The 804-nt window shown below is 63.4% G+C and overlaps 1 protein-coding gene across 1 annotated transcript in view; it reads right to left on the reverse strand.

The window, feature by feature from the left end:
- The window catches only part of FAT4 (FAT atypical cadherin 4), a gene marked incomplete at its 5' end in the record, with an annotated part of 131,916 nt that overhangs the window by 130,613 nt on the left and 499 nt on the right, over positions 1-804 (reverse strand). The window contains one exon of the mRNA XM_010143675.1: positions 6-800. Coding sequence (XP_010141977.1) covers positions 6-800 — 795 coding nt within the window. The remainder of the gene's footprint in view (positions 1-5; positions 801-804) is intronic.

Genomic DNA, 804 nt, shown 5'->3' on the forward strand with positions numbered 1-804 from the left:
GCGCGGGGCCCCGGCCTCGGGGCCGGCTGTGGGGACCAGCCCGCTGTGCTCGCTGATGCGAAACCAGCCAAGCTCATTGCCCGAGACGATGCTGTATTTGAGGTTGGCATTGAGGCCCGAGTCACGGTCTGTGGCACTCAGGCCCCGCACATAGCTCCCCACGGGCACCTCCTCACTGATGTTCACCCTGTACACTGACTGCCCGAAGACAGGGGGGTGGTCATTAATGTCATTCACAAAGATCACCAGGCTAGCTACTGACGAGCGGCTCACAGGAGCTGCCACCACTCCATCAGGGGAAAAAACAGAGGTTGGGGAGCCCGGGGATGGCGGTGGGGCACCGTAGTTATCAGCCACCGCCACCGTAAGGTTATAGGCTGGGATGCGCTCCCGGTCCAACGCGGCTGCTACCTTTATAAGGCTGAGGTTGGGTACCTTACTGCTGTGCACCTCAAAGTGCCGCTGCTCGTTTCCCGCCAGGATCGACACCGAGATGTTCCCGTTGGCCGCGGGGGAGTCGGCATCGCTCACCGTCAGCAGGGCCACCACAGTGCCAGGGGCTGCGTTCTCGTCCACAGAGGCAAAGCGGGAGGTGGCTGGGAAATAGCGAAACTTCACGCGGGGCTCATTGTCGTTGACGTCGAGCAGGCGGATGAGGGCCTCAGCCCGGCCACTCAGCGCCGGCACCCCTCGGTCCATGGCCTGCACCGTCAGCGAGTACTGCTGCCGCATCTCGTAGTCCAGGCGCTCCCGGATGCGGATCACCCCGCTTTCAGGGTCCACCTCAAAGGGGAGGCTGCCAGC

This window comes from Buceros rhinoceros, unplaced genomic scaffold, assembly GCF_000710305.1.
Source record: "Buceros rhinoceros silvestris isolate BGI_N320 unplaced genomic scaffold, ASM71030v1 scaffold8969, whole genome shotgun sequence".
In the NCBI taxonomy this organism is placed as follows: Eukaryota; Metazoa; Chordata; class Aves; order Bucerotiformes; family Bucerotidae; genus Buceros; species Buceros rhinoceros.